Raw genomic sequence first — 25,696 nt, forward strand, 5'->3', positions numbered from 1 at the left:
TGTTTTGTGCACAGGTCTGTGGTCTTCCAAACAGATTAAACTTTTGGTAGCAAATGGCTTCTTCCTTGCCTGCATAATGCCAACAAAGGCTGCTCAAGAATATTTGTTTGCTGAATAAGTGGTGGAAACAGCATCCCTGAGAATTCAGAGAGACAACACTACAGAACAAGTATGGTGAGGGGATGTGAAACAAGACCGACATGTGTTTATCTTTTAACTTTGTCACCATGGAAAACTTGAAACATATACAAAAGAAGACAGAATAATTTAGTGAACCCCAGGTGCCAATCAACTCATATCAATCCTGCTCCATCTATCACCCTACCCTGTCTGCTGCCATATTAATTTGAAGCAAATCCCAGACATCATATCATTTAACCCATAAATATTCCAATACGTACCTCCAAAGGACAGAAAGTCTTTTCAAAGTTATGTACTCATAATAAAAAATTAATACTTTCTTAATATTATCAAATGTCCAGTCGGTGACCAATTCCAACTGTCTCGAAAATAGTGTTTTAAATTTTGTAGTAGGAGTCACATGTGGCAATTAGCTGATATAACTTTTAAATGTCTTTTAATTCATCTCTGTTTTTCCCTTGAAATTTGTGTGTTGGAGAAACTAGGTCATTTGTCCTACAGAGTAGTCTATATTCTGGATTTTGCTGATTACATGCCTGCTGTGTGGTTTAACATGTGCCTCTGTCCTAGATCATTTGTAAATTGGTTACTGCATAGAAAGGCAGGATCCGATCCAGAGTTGATTTTGTTGGCTTGACCACATCCTCAATGGCAGTGCAAGTTTCCATGAGAAGGCATGTAATATCTGATTGTATCTCACTTCCATCACGTCAGCAGATCCTGAGGCTTGATACCTAGATCCATTACTTCATTCAGGGTTGCAAAATTCTGACATTCTCATTGATACTCTCATTATATCACTCCTTCTTACTTGCTAGCTAGAATATTTTTGAAAGCGAAACTTCCTCTCAGCTGAACTTTTGATTATCCTAAAGTTCATTCAGGAAAAAGTTAAGCTAAATGTCTGATTCTAAAATTTTACCCATTTTTCAAAATAACGTGCTGGTTCACCACCATCTTCCTTCCACTGGTGACCAATTCATTGTCATTCTTTAGTATTATTATGAACTCATCAATGCAGATTAACCTGATGTGTTTTAATCCACTGTAATTATCATCCTTATTGATGCTTAATTGTCCATCTTCAGCCAGCCAGTGGGAGACCCTTCAAGTGCTCCCGAGTCCCTTTGGCAATAATCCTAGTAGTATTTGATAGCTACCTTGCTATCTGCATAATAATATGTTCCAGGTTTATTTTACTATTTATTTTATTCTGGTTTCCTATGCCAGACTTGGAGTCAGCTATTTCTCCAAGGAGCTCTGGTCCCTTTCTGTATTTTAAAACGGCAATCTCGGTGCTGGTGGTGCTTTTTGCTCATGGGTTCGCCATTGCTTCTAGTCCTCTTCAATAAACTTAGTGCTAGAAATATGCTTTGCTGCAAGTTTGTTAAGATAATAAACACCCTGGGTTCATTCCGATACTTCCAATTAAATTCAGGAATCCAGAGTTTTTTAACCTAACCCTTCTATCTTTCTACCCACTTTCTTCCACACACCAAGAATCCAAATCCTTAAGAACTCTAAGAATGACAAAATTAGAACACACACACACACACACAATTATCAGAAGAGCAATGCCAACACTACCACCAGCAATATGATTATTATAAACGGTTGATTTTCGTGTGTGTGTGGTTCTCTTTCTCCTTAGAGTATATCCTACCCAGGATACACAAACTGCAGTGTTTTAAAGGCACTCGGAACGACTCTTCTCTGTGTGGTTCTGCCACCAGCTCAATGAGGTGAACACAGGTTTCAAAAGAAGTCAAAGCTGAACAACGGGGCTTCCCTGGTGGTGCAGTGGTTGAGAGTCCGCCTGCCAATGCAGGGGACACGGGTTCGTGCCCCGGTCCAGGAAGATCCCACGTGCCGCGGAGCGGCTGGGCCCGTGAGCCATGGCCGCTGAGCCTGCGCGTCCGGAGCCTGTGCTCCGCAACGGGAGAGGCCACAACAGTGAGAGGCCTGCGTACAGAAAAAAAAAAAAAAAAAAAAAAAAAAGCTGAACAATGGAAGCAGCAGGCAGGCTGAGGGGCTGCACGAGCTGGCGTGAGGAGTGGCAGGAGTGTGGTCCTCCGTTGGCACGGTGAGAGCCCAGCCCAAGTGCAGTCAGGGATCTGAGTTCGAGAGGAGGAGGTTAATGGAGGGTGAAGAAGTTCTGTTTTGTTCAGCTAAGAAGCAGGGAGACACAGGTGGATAGTGGGAAGTGAAGCTTTGGGGCAAGTAATTAGCGAAGCATTTACTTAATTAGAGCCAGGAAAGACTGAAGACAGACACCTGTGAGAGGAGTATTCAGTTCGCCCAATTCATTCATCTATTGCTTCAGTGGCACTGGCCACAGCGTGAGGCCCCAAAGACCCAGTGATGGAATCCAGGGAGCTCACGGATGACCAGACTCAGGCACGCACCCTGTGGTATCTTAAATTCCATTCCAGAGAGGAGCACAGAGAACTTTATAGAGGAGAACCCTTGACTTCAGTGAGGGCTCATCTGGAGGATCTCCCTGGCAGGAGGAGACACCAGATGGGAGACAGAGACATGGGGAGTGGATGTGGGGCAACAACGCATCCTGAGATAGAAGCAATAGGTCCAGGGGCAAAGGTGCAGAGGAGACTTGCCCCCAGAACACAATCACAGGGGAGACAGCTGCAGCCAAGGACAGGGAGGTGGGCCACAGAGGCCAGGTCCAGAAGGGCCTCAACGTTACACTGAGAGATTCAGACGTAACTCAGATGGCTACACGGAACCAGCATGAGAAGGACTTGGTCAGCCCCTCTGGTGGGAAGCTAGAGGACAGACCAAGCAGCAGGTGGTGCCCATGACATCTGTTACAATTTTTCCAGAAGAAATGGCCTGAATCAAGGCCAACCCCAAACCCCAAGGCACTTCTGAGACATGCGGCATGAGGCAGCAGTGGTGACTCAGGGTCACGCCTGTAGCTGTGGGAAGATGAGAAATGAGGACTCATCTCCAGAAACACTGTCACTGAGAAGGGCTCTGCTCTGGGAAAAAGATGAGGGCAAGCTTGGTTGAACAAGTTTAAAAATGGGACAAGAACGTGCAGGTGGGATGGACTGTTGGCCTGCCTTTCTGCCAATCCCCCTCAGACAGGAAGGCACCCATGAAGGGCACAGCCACTCGGCTAGAACTACCACAGACGGAAAATCCTTTAAGTATGTGAAGGAGACGGGAACTGAAGAGATGTGGACCGCACCCTACAGTCTAAAATCATGCCAGAAAGAACGATGAACCTACGGAGACACAAGCTCCACCTTCTCCACGAAGCCTCACCCTGCTTCTGCTGACCCTGCCCTGCTTGGCACAGCGGCCTCACCCTCCTCCCCTGACCCTCTGTCCCTCTTCCCTGTGGGTGACAGCTTGGAGTTCGCCTACACTCCTGTCCTAGCCCTCATCGCTAAGCTTGTGACTTGCCCAGGGGAGAAGCAGAGGGAAGGTTTAGGAGAGAAGGATAAGCCAGAACCCGACAAAGGTGCTTGCACACGTGCACAAGGGGGCTTGTCCCTAACGGCACGGTTTGTAACAGCAGAACCCTGGAAACGAACCCAACTGTCTGCCAATAGAAGATGAATAAGGCAAATTTGTGCTTCCTCCATACAATGGTTACTCACTCAGTTAACTCGGTCACGCCCACACCTATCCCGCTCTCACTAAGTAAGCCGCAGCGTGATACACACAGCATGATAACACGCATATACAGTTCATAGAAAAGAATATCACATATTGTTGGTGAATATGCACCATTAGTATGGAAACGTGCATTTGCATGATAAACACTACATGTGACATTCAGTAGAGAGGGGCCCCGGGGTGGAGGAGGAAGACAGTGGTTGATATTGAGCAGAACACAAGACTTCAGTTACATCCGTAGTAGGACTTTTTTTTTTAATCTGAAGTAAATATGGAAAAACATTGTGATTTGATAACTTTTTTTACTTATTATGCTTGAAATATTTGGTATGGTAAAAATACTCAACTGACATTTTGACAGAATTTACATTGTACTCTAAAGAGACTTTTCTTTTTGTAATCAGTAAAAGGTATAAATTTGTCTGCATCTAATTCCACAAGCAATGCAAAAACAGAACATGAGAGTACTTTTTTCTTTTTTTTACCTGAAATATCTGCTTCAGGGAGAAAAGGGCCCTTCTTAAATCTCGTCCACCGGAGTTGTACAGTTTTTCTGAAATAAAGAATACAACATATACAATTAATTGAACTGACTCGACAGATGGCAAAAACACAGAGAGGATATGAACAACTAATGAATTTCCACTGGAAAGGTGAGTAAAACAAATTCATTTCATGCAGGATATCGACCTTACCCCCAGGGGTGCAAAGGACAGTCCAGCTGTTGCAGGACGCAGGAAGAGGACATTGCAGGTTGTGGGAAAGATGCCCTGATCTGCACCCTCAGTCCTCAACTCCCTCTCTCCAGAGCTCTATTTCCAGCTGTTTACAGACTACTATACTTGGTAGCCAACTATATCTGGAAAGTTAACACAGCCAAAACAGAACCTCCTTCCTTGCCTCACAGCCCCCGCACCACCATGCTTTCTGCAGTTGGGCTCAGAAAGCTTCAAGTTGCCTCTTTTTCCCTGTGATCCAATGATCCAAGAGCAGCAGAGTGGCTCTAAGGACTGACTAGCTCCCTTGGTGACGGCCCACTTCCAGCAGGAACCCAGCCTTAGCTCTGCCTGCACCCAGGCTCTCACTCATGTGAGACGGGTTCAAGGATGGGTCCTGGCCCAGAGCAAGGCAGATGGAGAAGCCCCTGGGGCTCGACACCGAGACCAACTTCTACAGGACCCACCTTCCAGAGGTCATAGTGAGGCAGGAGAGGCAAATGAGTAAGGCACAACTCCCCACTGGTCAGTGGCGTGGCACTACGATGCCCTGAAGGAGTGTCCCATTCTTCTGGTGTATGCATACTCCCAGGAGCATGGATTCCACTCAGCTTCCCAGTGGAAGCTTGGCCCTGACCCAGGTGGCTCAGGTGCCTGGGGTTGGGTTCCTAACACTTCATGCCAGACCGCCCCAAGGTAAATCATCCAGCACATATTTACTGAGCGCCTGCCAGGCACTGAGGGTACAGTAGTAAAGAGTGAACTTACAGCATAGACTAAGCAATCAGAGCCTGCAGTTCAAACCTGGTGTCACCACCCACAGCTATGTGATCTTGAGCAAAGTATTTCATCTCTCTCGGCCTTGGACTCCTTATCCGTAAAATGGGAACAGACAATAATAGATTCAGAGGAAAATGGTTTTGCATTCAATCAAGCACTGATATGATGGAGTAGAATGCAAAATATTGAGAATAATAGAGTTCAAAGCAATGTCACATGCATGGCCAGCAACCCTGGGCTTCAATGACAGCCTATGGCGGGGGGACTGGGGGGGGGGTAATGGACAGAGCCACATTCTCCTCTTGTGTGAGTGGCATGGACTTGAGTGGAAGAGCGTGGAACACTCAGATCTAAATGACTTAGCAGAAGTCTGGTTGTGAGAAGGACATGCCTGCTTTGCACTATGGCTCGAGAAGAGAACAGGCTCCCATCTGAGAGGCACTTAAAATGACAGAGTGGCGAGGCTCAGCATGTGAATGGCAGTAGTTTCCTCGAAGGCCTCCCCGCGGACATCCTGCCCGCTTCCCTCTTCCCATCTACCCTCCAGACCAAGGCCAGAAAGACTGGGTGGAGATGACCACCTGACGACATCACTGTCCCCATTTAAACCCTTCAGTGGCTGCCCGCTGCACTGAGCAGGAAATCCAAAATCCTTTAAGGGGCCTGTCAAGCCCTTGGTCACGCAGCCCCGGCGCCCCTCCCTCTCTGTGCTGCAGACACCCTGGTCTCTCGCTCCTGAGGCGGCGAGGCTCCTCCAGACTCAAACCTCTACACACAGCTTAAGGGGCAGAGGCAGGATTCTGTGGGGTTGGAGTCTGGGGGGTGGGGTCTGACCCCAAGGCCTCCTAGCTGTCTGCCCACCATGGAATCTCCCACCTGTAAATACAACATGCAGTCCACAGTCACTTGTTAATTATGAAGCGTTTCGATTAAGAGAGAACCCCTCACCTTCCTGAACAGAAGGAGCCGGGAAGACTCCAAAGGAATCCACCATCCCCAAACCGAACGTCTAATTCATCATAGACCCTAAACATTGAGGCCCAATGACTCACGAGCTGACCGGTAAAGTACATGCGTAGCCTCAAAGGACATGAGTAATAAATAGAGTGGACTGCATCACCCTGCAGTAGAACCCAGGTCCCTGGGGAGATCACTTCTTCCTCCAGTTTCTACAGCGAATGTCTCAGAATTCTCAAATGCCAGAGGAACGGACTTTGTTTTTAGCCAGTACCGCTTCTAATAAGAATAAAGCTCTCAGATGCCAAGCATGGGGCTACGTATACCCTGAAGAACAAGGGCACATTTAGCTTATCCAGGAAGAGCATCAGTAGAGAGTCAATTCCAGGTACTTCTTTATAAGGTAATAAAGCTTGCATTACTTTCTTGCTTATATACCACCAGACGACAGGCAGAAATATGTCTTACAGAGATTCACAATATCCCAGTTAGAGTCTCCTTTAGTTATCAGCGATCTGTCACGGCTTCCAATTCATGCGAATGAGAATTATGGTTTGTTGTGCTCTGACTGCTAAGGTTTTACTACTTGGTGCTATAATCAAAATAATCATTTTTAAACAAGGATTAAGCATTCTTTTATTGACGTATAGTTGATCTACAATGTTATGCTAGTTTCTGGTGTACAGCAAAATGATACAGTTATACACATATATTTTTTTCATATGCTTCTCCATTATGGTTTATTACAGGACATTGAATATAGTTCCCTGTACTATACGATAGGACCTTGTTGTTTATTTTATATATATATATATATATATATATATATATATATATACACACACACACATACATATAGCAGTTTGCAACTGCTAGTCTCAAACTCCCAGTCCAACCCTCCCCCGCCACCCCTCTCCCTTGGCAACCACAAGTCTGTTCTCTGCATCTGTGAATCTGTTTTGTAGGTAAGTTCATCTGTGTCATATTTTAGATTCCACATATAAGTGATATCATATGGTATTTGTCTTTCTCTTTCTGACTTACTTTGCTTAGTATGATAATCTCTAGGTCCATCCATGTTGCTGCAAAGGCATTTTTTCACTCTTTTTTAGGACTTAGTAATATTTCATTGTATATATGTACCACAGCTTCTTTATCCATTCATCTGTGGATGGACACTTAGGTTGCTTCCATGTATTGGTTATTGCAAACAGTGCTGCTATGAACACAGGGGTGCATGTATCTTTTTGAATTATAGTTTTGTCTGGATATACGCCCAGGAGTGGGATTGCTGGATCATATGGCAACTCTATTTTTAGTTTTTTGAGGAACCTCCATACGGTTCTCCATAGTGACTGCACCAATTTACATTCCCACCAACAGTGTAGGAGGGTTCAAACAGGGATTAAGTATTAATAGAAAAAAATTCAGCTGAGAATGACAACTTTTGGTTGAGGATTTTTACATCGATATTCATGAGGAACGTTAATCTATAGTTTTTGTTTCTTGTAATGTTGTTGACATTGAGGCAATGCTGACCTCATGAGTTGAGAGTACTCCCTCCTCCTCTACTTTAAGAAAAAGTTTGTGTAAACTTGGTATTACTTATTCCTTAAATGTTTGGCAGATTTCTCCAGTGAAGCTACCTGAGTTCTCTTTAATAAAAGTTTTTAAACTATGGATTCAATTTCTTCAATTAACATAGGGCTATTCTAATTATATATTTCTTCTTGAATGAGCTTTGATAATTTGTATCTTTCAAGAAATTTCTCGAACTTCCCTCGTGGCGCAGTGGTTAAGAATCTGCCTGCCAATGCTGGGGATACGGGTTTGATCCCTGGTCCAGGAAGATCCCACATGCCATGGAGCAACTAAGCCCATGCACCACAACTACTGAGCCTGAGCTCTAGAGTCCGCGAGCCACAACTACTGGGCCCGTGTGCCACAACTACTGAAGCCCACACTCCTAGAGCCTGTGCTCCGCAATAAGAGATGCCACCGCAATGAGAAGCCCGCGCACCACAATGAAGAGTAGCCTCTGCTCGCCGCAACCAGAAAAAGCCCACACGCAGCAATGAAGACACAACGAAGCCAAAAACAAATAAATAAATAAATATATTTATTTTTTAAAAAAGAAATTTATCCATTTCATCTAAATTGTTAAATGTATGGACATAAAGTTGTTCATAATAGTCCCTTATCCTTTTATTGACTATAGCAACCTCCTCTCTTTTAACCTTGATATTGGTAATCTGTCTTTTCTCCATTATGCTTGGTCAGTCGGGTTAAAGATGTATAAATTTTATTGATCTTTTCAAAGAATCAGCCTTTGATTTCATTCCTTTTTTCATTGCTTTTCTGATTTCTATTTCATTGATTGCATTTGGCTTAATTTGCTCTTTTTTTCTAGTTTCTGACGGTAAAAACTTAACAACTAATGTGAGACCTTTCTTCTTATCAAATATAAGAATTTGATGCTAAAAATTTCTCTCTAAGCACTACTTCAGCTGCATTCTACAAATTTACATATATTGTTTTTATTTTCATCCAATTCAAAATTGAATGAATCTTGAACATTTCTTTCATTTCAAAAGGGAATAACTTAATCCTGTGGGGTTTTTGTTGTTGTTAACCTCTGGTTTATTTAGAAGTATACTGCTTAGCTTCCAGATATTTGAGGATTTTTCAAATATCTTTCTGTTACCAATTTCTAGTTTAATTTCTTTATGGTGAGAACATAGACTTTGTATGATATCAATTATTTTAAACTTATTAAGGTTTACTTTATGGCCCAGAACATGGTTTATCTTGATGACTGCCTCATGTACACATGAAAAGAATGTGTATTCTGCTGTTATTGGCTGAACCATCCCGTAAAAATTCACTAGGGTCCAGTTGAATGATAGAGCTGTTCAGGTCTTCTTCTCTTACCAAGTTTCTGTTTATCTGTTCTATATTTTACTATGAGAGCAGTATTGAAATCTCTATTATACTGAATTTGTCTATTCCTTCCTTCAGCTTTATGAGTTTTTGCTTTAGGTCCTTTGAAAGTCAGTTGTTAGGTACACTCACAATTAGGATGGCTATGGCTTTTAGGTTAAGTGACCTTTTATCATTTGTAATGTCCCTCTTCATCTCTGGCAATATTCCTTTTTAAAGTCTACTTTTCTAATACTTCTACAGTTAGTCAGTGTTTGGTTAGTGTTTGCATGGTGTATCTTTTTACATCCTTCTATTTCTAACCTGTCTATATAGAGTTTCATGTAGGTACAGTTGCAACTTATTTTCATCCAATCTTTTAATTGGTATGCATTCTCTGTATTTTTAACCTCTAGGACATCACAAATGACTCCTCTGTGGCACTAGAACAGAAGACCTCAGGGAGGCCTCACCCTTTGATGAGAAACATCCTTGTACAAATGCCAAAGATATCTTTGAGTGGTGCCAAAAGTCTCTCCCCCTCCGTTTTTTGCCAAGTGTCTTAATTAAAACAAACAATTTCTATTCAAGGAGTAAGTACTTTTCATCCCAATTGTCTTTAATTTTTTTAAATTAATTTTACATTTTATTTAAATAATCGTATATTTCAAACAAAGCGGAATTAAAAAATAGTATGGTTTCCAAATAATTCTTTCTTTAAAGTGAGAAAATTATCACTACCACTTCAGAGAGCAAGTTATGAATTTTAATGTAGTTTTGTTTTTTTTAATATCAAAGCTCAAAAGATCACCTAACCTATATAAGAATATTACATATTTTGGCTGAAATATCCTTTAAAATACTTCATTTTTTAATTCCATAAGCTATAAAGCACTAGGTGAGGTCTAAATCAGAAATCCTTCCATCTGGCATCTGTTAAAATAGTAGCTTTTTTTTTTAACCTTTCATAAAAGTGATTGACAGCAAAATTTCATTTTTATGGCCATAGATACCCTCTCCCAAAGTACTGCAAACATTTCCATTTTCTCTACGATAAACATTTTAATAAATGTCATGAGTTGGTCCCCATATTATATGAGAACAATACTGGAATTGTCACCATTTTGGTTGAAATTTAAATGACCAAATACTCACTCAAAGAAATATTACTCTAGAGTACTGATTTTTTTTTGGAAAAGGCAACTGATACTACCTCTCTAAAAAGAACCAACATCGTGGTATAAAATGAAATCACAATGCTTAATTAAAATTCAAGTGCTTCCCTGGTGGCGCAGTGGTTGAGAGTTCACCTGCCGATGCAGGGGACACGGGTTCGTGTCCCGGTCCGGGAAGATCCCACATGCCGCGGAGCGGCTGGGCCCCGCAACGGGAGAGGCCACAACAGTGAGAGGCCCACGTACCACAAAAAAAAAACAACCTCAAAATTACCATCTATCTTAAAAACATAGGGTACCCAAAAGCCTCCATGCCCTACCTGACTTGTTCTGTTGATACTTGACATATGTCTTAGGAGACACCACTGTTTACCTAGAGGTTAGGAAGGATTGGGGATCAAGGATGTTTGTAAATGACATATAATTTGTCATTTTATGAGAGGTACCATTCCTGCTGGTAGAAGAGCAGCCAGCAGGTGTTTTACCACATCAGATACCACACCCAAACCAAAGACTGCTGACAGCCCTTCAATAAGAGGAGCCTACACAGGCCAAAGGAGAGGTACTACTTCCCACAGCGCAGGTCCTGGCTTCCTTGCTGCTGGGCTAGCCATGCTGCGGGTGGTGTGGTCTGGAGCGTTAACTGCTGGGGGACCCTCTGAGTTCAAGGAATTGGGTGTTCCGTTTACATCTCATCCAGGCCTCACCATACAGAAAGTCAGACTCACCATGGCTGTGCTGGCTTCCTCTTCATCTTAGACTAGAGTGTGAAGGGCTCACCTAGGAACAGAGGATGGCCTGCCAGCTTCCCAAGGGTGTGCTTGATGTCTCTCCTGGATGCATGTCCAACAGAACATCAATCACACCTTTAGAAGTAGTCTGTCTATTCGGGTGTGATTCTCAGTCCTGGGTTACATAGCGAATCCAAGGCTTCCTCAGTGAGTAGGATTGATAACCTTGGTGCGCCCTTGGTCTGCCACCAGTGTCTGCAGGCTCTCCTCTCTCTACGTGGGGCTCGCGTGTGTGTCTCTGAGTCTGTGTATATAGGTGCAGATGCACCCTTGGCTTCAGCCCGTGGATGGTGGAGCAGAGCTTGGAGTTCCTCTGATCCTCCTACTATACCCAATACACTGTGTGAACTGTCCTCATGGGTCCTGAGTCCCAAGGGAGGGAATTCTATGTGTGCACATTGCCTGAAAATCAGGCAATTCAAAAGAAAAAAAGACCTCAACTGCTGCACACAGGGAGGGACGTGGAGCCCAGCCTAAGTCAGCAAGAGGGCAGCTCCAGAGGCTCCACCTGTATGTGAACTTCACACCTCTCCCAGGAGCTCAGAGGTGCTCCCTTCTCCTTGAACACCTCAGTCGTGAATGCATGCTGATGAGGTGCAGCCCCTCCCGGGGGGTGGGGGGGGGCATGTAAGGAAAAAGATGGTTCTTGCCACCAAGACCTGGCTTGAGAGTCCCAAGTCGGAGCATCAGGTGCCTGGGGGACTAAGTAGTGAAATGTGGGATGCTTCTTGGCAAACATCAAAGGAGCAAACTCAAAGCAGAAGCTTCATATGTAAAATGTAAGGCTGGGATCAGATTGGATTCTCAAAGGTTTGCCATTCTCTCGAAGTTTTGACACTGCCAGGTCCGAAGTGTGCAAAGAAGTCCCCTCCCACCAGCACAGGCCGGGGTGGCCTGTAGCTCAGGAGAGCTCAGGCTGCAGAAGGTCCCATGGAAGAGGCAGCGCTGGTCCCAGCAGCTGGAGAGAAGCTGTAGGTGGGGGCAATTAAACATTCATTATTTTTAGGTCAAGCACACAGAGTGTGCTTGGCCAGTAAATGAATGTGCACATTCATTCTCCCCACCTTTCCAGGCTGAATCTGCCTGGGGTGCAGGCATTCGCCTTTGAGTAAAGGGCAGTTGGGAGCCTACAGGTGGTGGGGAAAGGAGATGTAATCAGAACATTGTTTAATTCTCTATAAGCCCTCCCATCTTTTCTCTCCACAGTTCTTGACATTTAAAATGAAATATGTTCTTTTAAGAGATGTAATTAGTGTATTACATGCTAAACTAGCTTATAATAACAAGGGGTTGAGGGCAAATTAAATAAAGGCCATCAGAGACCATTCCTGCTCTGTCTTTGGGAAGGAAACCTGCATGGCTCGAAAATCTCAGTGCTGAAAAGCACAACCACAGAGGTCCCATGCTTCCTGCTCAACCAAGAGCACTATGAAGAAAACCTCAGTGTGAGGGGAAAGAAAGACCAGAACATGAGAAGGCACCAGTGAAAAAAACAGAACCAACTTACATCGGTGAAAGAATGTGGAGGGGAAGAACCAAAGGCATCTGTGGGTGTGTCTGGGGAAGTGGGCTAGTGAAAGACGCATCTAGAATATCATGCTTTCAGGTCCATAAAAGTCACTGACTTTAATAATTACAGCACACCCTTTTCTCACCAAGAGGCAAACTCAGTAACCAAGCACTCCATGGGGAACTGGGACCAAGACACAGGGATCCCTCTTCTGCGCGAGGACACAATAACTTTCCTCCTACCCTTGGGCTACTACAAAAGACATCACACGTAGAGATTTATTCATCAGCTAAATGCCATGCCTACATTTAAAAATCTGTTCGCCCCAGCTACAGAGGATGCAACCAGCATGGTTTTTCAGATGCAGCAATGAGAAATGAGCTCCTGCTTTGCCTGGATGTAGCTGTGACATTTGCTCTTCAGACTCCCCACTTAGAACTGGTAAAATGTGACAAAAGACAACCTGAAGGTGGGTGGCCAAGCTTGGCTTATGCTTCTCTCCCCAGCCAGGAGCCCACAGCCCAAGTTACTGTCAACACTGAGTGAGTCAGAAGAATTCAACTCTGGAAATTCTTCCCATGAATTCTAATGTGCCACACGATACACTGATGACTGGGAAGTATAACGCATTTCAACCTGAAACTGTTACTCAGTATAACAAGTTGATATTTTAAAGAAAAAAAAAAAAGTGGCACAGTAGAAACTATTTTTCAGTGAAAAAAACTGCTGGGTCAGATTTTGGAAGCCATTTTTTCCAGTGATTGGAGTCACACTCTTTGAAAATCATACACAAGTCACAAAAAGATGTTCAGACACACAAAATGTTAATAGTTTCAGAGAGCATGGGTACCCAGAAGCTCCCTATGGGCCTTCAGGAGATTCTATGGACCAAGAGGTAAGAATCCTTGATCTAATCCAACATCGTCATTTCACAGGAGGAGGAACCAAGGCCAGAGAAGCGACATCATCGCTGGCCCCAGCCCTGGGACTACAGGCTCTCAGAAGTGGAGGAGAGTAACGGAAAATGCCTAGCAGAAATGGAAATGGCCTTATGTTCTGTTTGTACAGTAAAAATAAACAATTGGGCCACTGATATTTGCTCACATCCTAACCATGACACTCCTGTCACCACGTAAATTCAGAAGAAAACACTCACATAAAAGCAACGGCTTCTGTTCTGGGGGACCGACCGTGACAAGTGGCAGTGTTGATTATGGTGAATCGGGATGCATGACGCCCCAGTTACCCGAGGGGCAATCTCCTCAGCCTGAGGGTGGAGAGGCTAAATGTGAATGATGAGAAGGTCCCAAGACCCGATGAGGCAACACTGCTTAAGACGACCTTCTTTACTTCCAAATTCCCTTAGAGTGCAATCGCCCTTTACATATGCGTAACATCATCCTTCTAACAATCCTTTCCTGATTATCTACGAAGCAGGGAGCATGCCAAGCCCTCAGGTGACAGATGGAACATCAAGAGTTGATGGCCAACTGGGGAGGACAGACATGTCCCCAGATGATGCCACTGTCACGTGGGAAGGACATGATGACACTGAGGGGCCGCAGAGGAAGGAGCGGAAATCCCTGTGAAGCTGGGGCTGGAGACGGAGCTTCAGACGTGGTGACGTGGAACAGACTTCGGAGGCTTGAGTGAAAATCCACCAGTGTGAGAAGTGCTGTGCGGAAGGCGAATGTGAGGAAGAGAAGAGTAGTTGTGCAGCCTGCACGGCTGCGAAGTGTGTTCAGAGTGGACCACACTTCAGTGGGGCCAGGACACGGGCAGGTCGCGCAGGGAGAGCATCAGGCTGACGATACCCGGAGGGTTCACGCGGGCGGGGCCCGAGCTGCTGTGCCCTGGAGTTTCAGCTCCATGTCTCTCAGGCAGGAAGGAACCCAAGGAGACAGGGTTGTACAAACTTCACTGCCAGTCCGGTGAGTGAAGGCAGATAAACTGAAGGGAGTTAGGAGCAGGAAACCAGTTAAGAGGCCTCTGGAATCATGCCAGCAAGATGCGCTAGGTCGGGATAGAAAACAACAGGGATGGAGAGGAGGGGTCGACTTGAGAGAGCTTTAGGGATACAGCTGACTGCGGGATCAAGCAGGTGGAAGACTCCCAGATTTCAGGCTTGGCCCACTGGGCTGGCGGCGGCGGGGTTTGGGGGGACGCTCCCTGAGAGATGGGACACTGGAGGAGCTTGGGCATTCACTGTCAGCAAGCAGTGCCCCTGCCTTGAAATGGACCCCGAGACAGCCGAATGCCATCCTTGACTCTTTCAGAGACGATCTGGGGTCAGGAGAAGCCTCACTCTCCGGCCTTCATGCTCCGACAGGGAATAGGGCTTCCCTGCTTCCTCCATCTCTCCCCTCCCTGTGTGCCAGGTCACCTCCTCCTGGAGACTTCTCTGTGAATCCTGGCATTCACCCATATTGTCACACTTGTCACGCGGGCTGGAATGAGTTCTGATGATGGTGGTGGTTTTTAACCCTACAAATCGGCCATTGTCCTTAATTTTTCACAATCAGTGTTTGTTTAAATATTCCCAACATGTAATGATTCTTTTGCAATTCTACCCCCTCACTAAACTGTGAGCACCTTGATGTCAGGGCCCATGAATAACTTACCTCTATACCCCCAGGATCTAATATCTCAATAAATGATTGATTAATGAAATGACCAAGTGGACTCTGGGGGCTGGAAAAAGAACCTAGGAGGAACACTCACCATCCACGTTCCTCATACCCCCAACATCTGGCCTGGTTATGGCTTTATAGGTTCGCCCAATCTAAGAACATGCTAGAGTCTTGCTTTCTGTGAATGAGCCCAGCCCCCAAAGACACAGCCCCACTCTGCCATGACCCTGTGGCCACAGGGCCTAAGAAGACATGAAAAGCATATTCACAATCATAATTGCCAAAACTTGGAAGCAACCTTAGGGTCCTTCAGTTGGTGACCGGCTAACAAAATGTGGTACATCAGGCAATGGAATACCATTCACTGATAAAAAGAAATGAGCTATCAAGCCACAAAAAGACGTGGCAGCACCTTAAATGCATGTTACTAAGTGAATGAAGCCAATCTGAAAAGGCTGCGTACTGTATGATTCCTGCAATATGACAGTCTGGAAAGGCAAAACCATGGCAACAGTAAAAAGATCAGTGGTTGCCAGGGACTCAGAGGGAAAGAGAAAAGAATGAATAGGTAGAGCATGGGAGATGTTTAGGGCAGTGAAACTATTCTACGTGACACAATAATGGTGGCTACATGTCATTACATATTTTTGTCCATACCTATAGAATGTACAACACAAAGAATGAACCTTAATGTAAACTACAAACTTCAGTTAATAAAAATGCATCAATTGCTGTTGTGTTGCTGAAACTAACATACATTGTTAATCAACTATACTCCAACACAAAATTAAAAAAAATTTTAAATGCAGCAATATTATTCATCCGTTATAACAATGTACCACATTCATGTAAGATATTGATAATGGGGGAAATTGGGGGAGGCTGGAGGGGCATATGGGAACTCTCTGTACTTCTTGCTCAATTTTTTCTGTAAAACTATAACTGCTCCACCCAAAAATAGTGTCTATTAAAAGAAATCGTAACCAAAGGCGAGCCTACAGGAAGTGAAAGGCCACAAGCTTGGAGGTTACGAAGGGCACTGCTTTTCCCAACCACTCTGTGCACGTGTGGCCACAGGCCTGAAACTCGACATATTCTGCCACAAAGCATTACTGGTCTTTCCACTCACACTTACGTGGATCTCCCCGCTCCAGAACTAACTCGCAGCCATGCCAGTTTCCCTCCGGGCCCTGGCAGCAGCTGGCAAGGGGCCGGGGCTCAGAATACATGGCTAATGGACAGATGTACGTGTTGTACTGCTTAAGGCCAGGGATCTGTTGACCTTGGATCCCTAAAAGAGGGTCCACAGAGGAGATTCAGGCACATCTGTGCATACATTTTTAGCCCAGGTTTGTAGCCTTCCCTGACTTCTGAAGGGCAGGGCACAGAGAACTTTTAGGACCCTAGACATCCCAGGATGCTTCTTTGTAGCTCTCAACAGGCTTTCCCCTTCCTTCAAACAATCACTGGCCACTTATTGTGCTCCAAGGGCCGTGCCAGGCAGGGGAATAAGAGAGACGCACAAGGCACGCCCCGGCTTCATGAAGCTTGCAGTCAGCGGAGATGACGTGTCAACAGCAGACAGCGGGGACACAGGCGCTGTGCTAGAGAGGAACACGAGAGGCCCCCCTGCAAGTGGCGAGCAGCGTACAAGGAGCCGTGGACCAAAAAGCTGCACCAGACTTGAAATTATGCAATTACGTGCATGGTTGCTGGCCTGTCATCACCACCCTGCCGAGCCCCACCCAGCTCCCTGTTCTTTCTGCCTGTGACCTTGGGAACCACCCTTCTCATCTTCACTGAGGAAGGCAGCCCAGGCAGAGCCATGGACCTCTGGTTCTGAATCCCATCGTAGTGAAACTGCGTGGGACCCTATGGGACTCCTGGGCATGGAAGCCTTTCTGTCCCCCATTTCTTGTTTGTAGGGAATAGACTCCAGCCTCCAGGATGTTCCCTGAGTTCCAAAGGGCAGATTCGAAGAGTTGCTAATCAGAGAAGGGAGGGGATGCAGAGACAAGGGAGGCACAGTCAAGAAACAATAGTGCAGCCTTGGGGCAGGGTCCTGGTTCCGCCTCAAGGGATACACATAACAATATCTGAGCTCTTCACAGAACTAAAACCCCCCAACAAATGGAAGTGTTAGCATTCTTCATTCCAGAGAAGACCACCTGAGGCCAGATTAAAGGAACCAGAGAAGCTCTTTAGGAGGAGACCACCTCAGGCCAGATTAAAGGAGTGCAGGCACACACCCTAACCTTATCAGCAACCCCAGCCTTGAACCATTGCTATAAAACTCCTCACCAAATCCTTCTGGGTCGCGGACACAGTTTTTCAGGGGCACGAGCCCGCTGTGTCCCCCTTTGCCTGGCAAAGCAATAAAGCTATTCTTTTCTACTTCATCCAAAACTCTGTCTCCAAGATTTGATTCGGCACCGGTGCACAGAGGCTGAGTTTTTGGCAAGAGTAGGCAATGATTTTTCCCTCTGAACTTAGGGCACCAGCTAGCTTTGGGCCCCAGCGAAGGGCGCAAGGATACTTCCGTCTGCTCCCATCTCTGCTTTAACAAAAGTGTCTCTTCTCAGAGGCAAAAAGGCCGGGGTCAGCTAGTGCAGGTCACTTAATGAATTGGAATTCTGTTTAAAACACGCCTTCATTTTTCCCCAGGATCAAAGAATGGTAGCTAGAGAAGGGTCCTCAGAGACCATCCAGCTCTTCGATCACTTGCCCAGCCGCAGGACCCTGTGCAGGGGCCCAGAGGGTCTGCACATTGACACCACCCGCTGAAAAGGCTGCTGACCCAGGGTAATCCGATCATTAGCATCTGAAAGCAGCAGAAACACCCTGGTGTGAAAAACAGGTGATGGAGACCTTTCACTTCAGAACTCCTCCCCTCTCTCCATCTACAGGCCTGTCTCTCTCTCCTGCCATGGCTTGGCCCTTCCCTCCTGCCTTTCCCCTCTCCTTCTACATTTCCTTCTTCCTTTGCTCTCTTCTCAAATTAGGAACCTGGAGAACCTCAAAACAGTTACTTTATTTATAGGCTTTTATCATTCCCTTTATTTTAGAATTAAGTTGAAACGTTTAGATGGATGTGTTTTGTTTGTGTTTTTTCCCAAAATGACAATATATTTCTCTTCCTAGCTCCAACAACCACAGAGAAACTGCACTGCCAAGTGGTTTTGCTTGAATGTGGGGTGTTTTGCCCCTGAAATGGCCACAGCACAGCGGCAGTCACTGACTGCAGCTCGGCACTTCTCACCCCCCACTGGCAGGGCACAAAGGGAAGAGAGGTTTCGCGATCAAACAAGCCCATTTTCTCTCTGTGCTTCTGGAAGCCTCCAGAGTCCTTGGTGGTGTCCACAGGAGACCATTCCTCTCTATCGGGTATGAGGCCCAACTTGGCTTTACTCTCAGGGGGAAAAAATTTAGGAGAAGAGAACCATCCCAGCACAGTGGCCCAAAACCACATACCACAACCCCAAGCAGCCCCAGAGGACACACATCCAAACTACTCAGCCTCTTACCCAGGCACCGACTGCAGCCAGGACTGTCCCAGTCTTGGTCTCAGTGAAGCACCCTGTTATTCCCAGGCTCAGCTCACAGAACCTACCAGCAGTGTCCCCCATCCTCCTCTCGTGCCCACCGTCGGGGGCACAGTGCCCACTTCCCCTGCCCTCTCCTGCGCTCCCAGCTGGCGAGGCCCTCTCCAGGCTGCACCGTGCACTGCTCTGGTTTGCACATGGCTTCCGCACCACTCCACTGCCATCCAGACTACTAAATCGATGTTTGCCTTTCGGAAGACATTCCTCTCTGTGCCTTGGTTTTCTTATCAGTAAAACAGGATTAAAAAACACACATTCCAACATGCTAAAGCAATGTGATAAAGAACACAATAACGTTGGCAAAGCACCTGGCACAATTCAGCGCTCAGTAAAGATTACTTTTCCTTCTCTCGCCAGCCCCAAAGGCTTCAATGATATTTCTAAAACATACCCAAGACCCTCCACAGAGTGACTTAGTCAGTCCTTTCACTCTGGGCTGCCAAGGCACCTCCTGTCATCTGTCAGGTCCTTCTTACTGTGCTGAGAAGGTCGCCTGAGCTCAGATGACCCAGGCTGGGCCCCAGGGGTGCCTCTCCAAGGCACCGTCACTCCTGCAAAGAGATGGTCTCTTCCTTCCTGGGGTCGATGGCTTTTGACAGGAAAAATGTTCACCAATCCCTGCCCTAAACACTCTGAAAAAAAGAAGTGAATGTCTAATCCTTGGAGAGAAGATAAGGATCATTAGCTGGGGTCAAAAGGGAACAGTCTGGCATCAATCATGTCACCAAACAGAGACGGCAAAACTCAGTGGTTCACCTGACCCACCCCATGGGGCCAGGCTCTTCCTTTAAAGAGTCTTCAAGATGGAAACAGCCATTAATCTACGGCGAGCATCACAGAACGCAAACCGAACTGCAGCAGAGGAAAGGGTTTTTAAAACAACTGTTTTGAATAGAGTTTATTCACTGACGAAGGGGGAGGGGGGACCACAGTCAAAGAATGTCGTGTTGCATTTTCACAATTAAGTGCAGCAAACCTTAAGTATTGGTTATGTCATGGAGCAAACGCACGTCTGAACTGAATGTTTCTACACATCAAAAGGACAAGCTGCCTCCCAATCCTCCCTGACCTCCTGACACTCCGTCTGGGTTTATTTCTAGGCCGTGCCAAGGTCCTGTGCCCAGGACGGCTAAGCCGAGGGTGCCTGACATCTGCGGCAAGTAGTCGTAGTGAAAACTCGAAACGAGCCAAGCATGACTGTTCGTCCCCTTGGTGGTAACGCCCAGGCGCGTCCAACGTACTGGAGAACCTAGTTAGGAAACAACGTGGACGCAGCTGCCGGCAGACTCCATCACGGAGAAGAGGGCCAGAACAACTAGGGTTGGGTGGCTCAGTGGAATCGGTATTTCTAGACCTGATACTTAATCAGTAGGCATTTTCTAATTAAATCAGCTAGCGGCCTAGGTGTAACTTCTCCCACGGAATAAAGGACCTGTACAGTGACCCATATAGAGAGGGGGGCTGGTGACTCCGAGCCACTCACAGGGAGTCACTTCGGCGGGTGGGGGGAGGGCACTGCGCCCTAGCCTCAAAGATGAACACTACACAGTGCTCCTGTGAGGAACCTAGAGTCTAACGGGAGAGAGAGACCCACAGGTAGATATGTTCAGTCCAGGTAAACTCTGGGAAAATCAGTCAGTTATTCAGGTGGGTAAAGGCAGGCACAGCTTTCCAGGCTGAGGGGCCAGGTGTGAGAGACCCCAGGAAGTGACAGAGCCTGGTGTTACTGGGGAAGCTTTGCAGTCCTGTGATGCCAAGGGGAGGAGCCATGAATGGGCAGCACCGTTCCGTCTCTCTGGGTTAGACACAGGCTGAGTCCTGAACCAATCACCATCACGCTCGCGGCAGGCTGGCTGAGCAAGGGTTTTCTGGTATTCACTCAACCAACACTATGTCACTATGTATGTACCAGGCTCATGCTGTCCCAGGCTCACTCAGTGTGCACGGTGACCTGCCACGGTGGTGCTGTGAGTCAGCCCGTGAAAGTGCTCCAGCTGCGCTCTCCCCCCCCACGACCCACAGCTCCTCAGCCTGTAAGGCCTGCTTCCTGGATCAGGCTGACACTGACCCTGACCTCCTTGCCCCTCCAGGGCCTCGGCCTCCGGGGGAACAGCTCCAAGCAGGGGCCCACCTGATTCACCTGGTACCATTCAAAGGGAGGGCACTGGGGAGCCCTGGATCTTCAAGGAGCAGCGGAGAGGAGACTACGGTCGGGCGCTCACCCTCAGTGACTCCACCACCCATTCACACTGGGCTCTGAGCCAAGGCAGCCTTTAAAGGAAAGAGTCACAATCACAGGCCACTGAAGGGAAAGGCAAGCACGAGGGCATGCCCTCCCAACACCACAATGCAGTCGTCAAGTCCCCGTGACTCAGGGCAGGCCTAACACGGGTTGGATTATTTCAGGCAGGGAAAGTGAGTCAACTTCTGACTGTACATGACAATAGTCAGGGCGTGGGAGTGGGAAAGGGAAGGGGGGCTTAAAGTACCTTTGCAAGAGGTGGCAGTCTCTGTGGCTCCTGGCAATCCACCACCCGCCCGGCCCTAATGTCCAGGCTCCCTACACACTCACCCCTAGACGCAGATGGCGGCCCCCTTCCCTTCCCAAGGGCAGACAGTATTTCCAGGAGTAAAAATTGGGATAATGGCGTACGGGGCTCAGCCACACCCTCTGTCTGAACCGTTATCCGGGTGGCAATGCCAGGTGCAAGGCTGGGAGGGTGGGTGGCGACAGAACCAGGAATGGGAAGCAGGCAGGGGTGGCTTTCTTCGGTGCCCTCTCTGCGGTCTCCCTTGGGCTCTGCCCCGACTCCACACAGACCAGAGCCACAGGCATGGAAAATGTCCTCAGTAATCTTTGTGGTCGGACAGCAGGGCCCCAGACTTCACCACACCCCCTGATGGGCTGGAGCTCTTTCCTCAGGAAAGAGACATGAATACCCGTCATTATACCACACTTAGAGGCTCCCTGAAACACTGACTGCAGATAAAGGTGCCATTAGAACAAAACCAATCGCCCAAACTGTTGCTTTGCCTTGCAAGGAAGCAGGGATTTGTTTCATTTTTCTCCTAGTCTGAAAATTATGAGGCCTGTTTTTTCATATTCTCATTGGGACCTAAGACGATTTTAGCCTCATTCCACCCGTTTATACCTGTATTTAGAGGATATAGAAGCCAAGTCAGCCTTAAGTCGGGGAAGCACTTTTAGCATCTCCATGAGTCAAGTCAGAATTTAAAAAGCAACCCTTCCCTGTCCAGGCCCATACATGGCATGTGAGGGACACAGAGTGGGCCATGCCCCATGCCTACCTTCAGTTGCAGAGCAAATCATCAGAAACTCGGGCTGCACATTTTCTGAGGCATATGTTGAAGGAATGAGACAAGTGAAGAGAAAAAAGTTTCAAGGAATCAGCAACAAAAGGGAAGCGATGAGAGGCGCGGTTGCCTGTAGGAGAGCAGCCTTCCTGATGGAGAACTAGCCACAGGTGGGGTTGTCACGTGACGTGAGGTGATTTATTTTAAAACAGACCAGCTGATGCTTGGTACCCTTAATCTTCTCACGCTTGAATTTGCATAGAAATCACCTGGGGAGCTTGCAAAGTGCAGACATGGATTCAGTCCATCTGGGGTAGGCCTGAAATTCTGCGTTTCGACCAAACTCCCAGGGCCCAGGACCACACTGGGAGAAGCACCGATCTTGGGGGGCAGGTTAACACCTGAATTGCTAGGAGAGTCCCCACCCCTACCACCAGGGATGACCAGTTACAATCTGAAGGGGTACACACCGAGGGTGGCTACCACAGGGGGTCTAATCCTGCTAGACCTGCTCCTCAAAGCGCAGTAACCAGCATCACAGATGATACAATACTTCAGTGGTGAAGTGTACGGTATTCAAGATATGTCACTGACTAAGAAAGGCACCCGTGGATAACCTCTGAGCCAGCCCTTCATCGGAAGATGGGAGTAACATAGAACGCACCTGCTCCTGTGAAAATACTTGGGGAGGTATTTTACGTGCATGAATTATGACCTTTTCCACCTGGGAATGAAACAAGAAGGGCCAGTGGAGAGTGGACTCCTATGACACATTCGTGCTTCTCACATTCAACAAATAAACCACAGCAAAACACACAAAAAATGACAGGGTACGAAGAGGAGAGGGCAGGTGTGATGTGACTGCCGCCTCTCCTCAACCCCTTGGCTCAGAGACACTGACTGGCTGTGTCAAGTGGGGCGGCGAGCTGAGCTGGGTCACAGCCGGCAGTGCCCACCCAAAACCACCCCTGCCCCTGCAGCAACCGCACTGCCCTGCTGGCTTATCCTGGGTTCGGGACACACTAAAAACCCTGGGTCATTTTCAGTGACTAGCCTTCCAACCAGAGGACACACCACCCGGCAAAATCCCAAATTCTTCCGGTCCCCCCTCCCAGAGCAGGACATTCAGGTGGCTCTGGAGGAGGAGCCTGAGGGGCCGCATATGAAGGAGGCCCCACCTCTCCTCCTGGTGTTCTGAGTTCATGAGCGCATCTGGTTGTCCCAGAGAAGAGCTCATCGTGGCCCGTGGCTATCATTTTGACCTCAGAGGAGCCATGCATTCTATGCCTGGTAGGTATTCGACAATGTTCTGTGTTTCTAAAGTGCTCATCTTGGACTAGTCAATTCAGTTCAAGTCAACAAACATTTACCGGACTCTTTGAGGTGTGAAGAAAGACAGAAAGGAACTAGGTTGGCTCTTAGGGAGTTGATAACCTAGTGTGGAAACAATTACACAAAGTAGAATACAGCACAAACTGAAAATCTTAGGTGACAGCCTCAGAGGTCACAGCAGAGGGACCATGGGGTCTGCATCAGATGCTCGACTAGAACCCTGAAGCCAGGCTTCCTGTTTCTCTCTCCTATGCCCCTGATCTCATTTGGCAAGGAACTCCACATCCAACCTTTCTTACCACTGACCTGCTACACCTCTGGCCTAAAGCAGTTCATCCCTCACCTGGGTCGTGCGGTGGCCTCCTACCTGCTCACCCTGCTTCCCCCTTACATGCCTCCCATCTCATGAAATCATCCCCTTCTGGGTGAGATCTCCCCCGGCTCCCTATTTTTAAATCTCCGACATGCACTCAGATACACACATTTCAGAACCACATGCCTGTTTTTCTTCTCACAGCCTTGATCACTGTCACACTCTATATTTATGTATTTACCTTGTCTACCGTCTGTCTCTCCCCACCCCACTGCAATGGAAGGTCCACAGGAGCAGGGATTTTTGTCTGCTTTACGCATTACGGTAGCCCAGGACCTTAAACAGTAACTGGCACATGACAGGTACAGAGTACATTTCTGTGAAGTGAATGAAAGTCGGTTCCCTCCCTCCCTCCTTTTCCTCTTATCCTATGAATTGAGTGTTTGAACTCCTTTTCCACCCCATTCTTTTTCATAATTTCCAAGAGCTACGAATAACTTTCAGGATCTTTAAGACAGATTAAGTGTCACACACACCCACCCACCTTCTGCCTAATTCCTTAAGACTCCAACCCGGGTCTGGGCATAAAGTAGTCACAGGCTTGCTTTACATCCTTGTTTGGAATTAAGGAAACATGAATTAATTTGTTCTCACTTTCAGCTAAATTAATGGCAGAAGTCGCAGATCCAGAAACACTGCCTCTGATTTGGTAGCATAAGGACTTTTTCCTTAGTGGAAGGAAGGGGGAAGGAACGCCGTTTAAAAACGCCAGCCATCAGATAAAAATACCTTTGTCTTTGGTGATTTATATAATAATTGTGTTCAACCTATTTTCAAAACTCCCATGTCTAATTGACTTTGGAAGCAATAATAACCTGATAAAAGTCAAATTTTTATCATTTACATTTTATGTTTATTTTGAGGTGAGATGCTAATTCAAAATACCAAGACAAAAATATGTTTGGTATCTGTCCATGGTACCAGTAGAATGCAAATGCCCCTGTTTTCAGAAACATGTAAAAAGCTCTCTGTTGCAACCAACTTGGGTGGGAAGGGGCGAAAGAAAAAAGAGGGGGAAGAGAGGAGGGTGGTAAACTCTGCCTCCCAAAAAAAGCGGAGTTTTCCGCTTTTTTCCCAGCCTCCTTTACAACAACTTAAGGAAATTTCACAATCTCAATAGAAGGCCACATGTTAATACTCCCTTTCTTTTCATTGTCTCCTCCCAAACCCTGTAGTCCTAGAGAGAGTGTTGGCTCACTTGAAGAGCTTGGTCCAAAGGAAGGCCTTTCAAGAGCAGATTAGAGCTGACTGCAGAAATTCCTGAGGCAATTTACTAAGAAAAGAGATGCAGAGCACAAACACGGAAAGCAACAATGATTTTCCCCCACTGCCCTCTTCCTTCAATCCTGTTGCTTTTCTCCTTCAGTGAAAGAAAAAACCTGAAGGAAATTAAGGTTTATTTCCAACACCAGCTGAATAACACTTTAAAAGCTTTGAAAAAAGAAAGGAATTATGCTCTTCAAAAGCAAAAGGACTACCAATGCCTTCAGCCCAGTACTCCACAAGAAAACTATAGCTAGAAATGACTTGAGTTTCCAGAGAAGTCTGAACGCTCTCCTAGGGCCACAAGGGAGGAAGGGTTCAATACAGGAGAGAAAAACTGCTGGGACCTCAACTTAGAGAAAGAAGCAGACTAGGTAAATGGGGGCAATTCACGGCACTCACTGCGATGATCCTTAAATGAGATCATTACTAATGTCTACTTAACGCATATGAAATGCAAGTCATTCACTCATATTGAAGTTGGTCTGTTCTACTGAACCTGGTTGCTACCAAGATAAAAATTAAGGACCAAATGCTGCTTGCCTGC

General features: G+C 46.6%; 1 protein-coding gene across 1 annotated transcript in view; it reads right to left on the reverse strand.

The window, feature by feature from the left end:
* FHOD3 (formin homology 2 domain containing 3) overlaps positions 1-25,696 on the reverse strand; it is a 505,940-nt gene that overhangs the window by 281,309 nt on the left and 198,935 nt on the right. The window contains exon 6 of the mRNA XM_049697949.1: positions 4,272-4,339. Coding sequence (XP_049553906.1) covers positions 4,272-4,339 — 68 coding nt within the window. The remainder of the gene's footprint in view (positions 1-4,271; positions 4,340-25,696) is intronic.

The sequence above is a fragment of the Orcinus orca genome, chromosome 15 (assembly GCF_937001465.1).
Source record: "Orcinus orca chromosome 15, mOrcOrc1.1, whole genome shotgun sequence".
NCBI lineage: Eukaryota > Metazoa > Chordata > Mammalia > Artiodactyla > Delphinidae > Orcinus > Orcinus orca.